Source organism: Pyxicephalus adspersus, chromosome 1 (genome assembly GCF_032062135.1).
Source record: "Pyxicephalus adspersus chromosome 1, UCB_Pads_2.0, whole genome shotgun sequence".
NCBI lineage: Eukaryota > Metazoa > Chordata > Amphibia > Anura > Pyxicephalidae > Pyxicephalus > Pyxicephalus adspersus.
This window is the reverse complement of record NC_092858.1, coordinates 138,008,107-138,008,957: the sequence shown is the minus strand read 5'-3', so window position 1 is coordinate 138,008,957 and position 851 is coordinate 138,008,107. Positions and strand designations below refer to the sequence as shown.

The 851-nt window shown below is 33.5% G+C and overlaps 1 protein-coding gene across 1 annotated transcript in view; it reads right to left on the bottom strand.

The window, feature by feature from the left end:
- The window catches only part of ACOT9 (acyl-CoA thioesterase 9), a gene marked incomplete in the record, with an annotated part of 24,787 nt that overhangs the window by 19,094 nt on the left and 4,842 nt on the right, over window positions 1-851 (bottom strand). Inside the window, 1 exon segment of the mRNA XM_072428442.1 lies at window positions 323-420. Within this exon segment, the coding sequence (XP_072284543.1) occupies window positions 323-420 (98 nt within the window).

Sequence of the window (851 nt, the reverse complement as noted above, 5' to 3'; positions counted from 1 at the left end):
GACTAGCAGAGTATTTAGCAAGAGAAAACTGGTCAGAGCTGGCAACACTCCACAAAAATGATGTGTCAGCCCACAAGAAGAATCTGCAGGGGTAAAATATGGAGAATCTGCAAGAAAATGTGTATGTATTCAACAATTGCATTTTTTAATTTTGACTGTACATAAACTTTACATTTAATGTTTTGTGACATTTTAGGCACTTGCTGATTTTACTCTTTATCTTTAGTGCCCAAACCTAGAAAACAATCATTGTTTAAAGTTAAATTCTATATAATAGAAACAACAAGTTCATTTTGATCTTATTACAATTTACAGATCTTACCTTCACCCATATCTATTAGTTTCCCCTTGGAGTGTACTGTACTAGCTGTCATCAATGATCTGCTGAAAAGCCATGATATCTGACTTGTTATACCAGATCTGTAAAAAATAAAAATAAAAACAAAAAAATGATTAACCATTTTCTTCAATTACAAACTGGGCCCTTAAAGTGCCATTGGGTGAGAAGGCCATTAAGGTGGCACCAGGAAAAACAACAAATATGGCGCTGCTGGATGGGTGGTTGTAAAAAAAAAAAAAAAAAATAGACTGCCTGTAAACACAAAGGTGTACTTCTGAGGGTAGGCATGGGATTTGGAGAGCAACATTCTTCATTTTCCTACTATATCCAAAATTTTCAGTAAAAAAAAAAAAAAGAATGTAAAGTTCCACAACAACAAGTTGGGCAAAGGAAGTGAAGGTACAAACAGAACCACCCTGACTTACCAGTTTCTGTTTTCATTTTTCCAATTGTAAAATTAATAAATATGTAAATAAATCTAAATTCAAAACCTGTGTAAGGCTATGTTCAG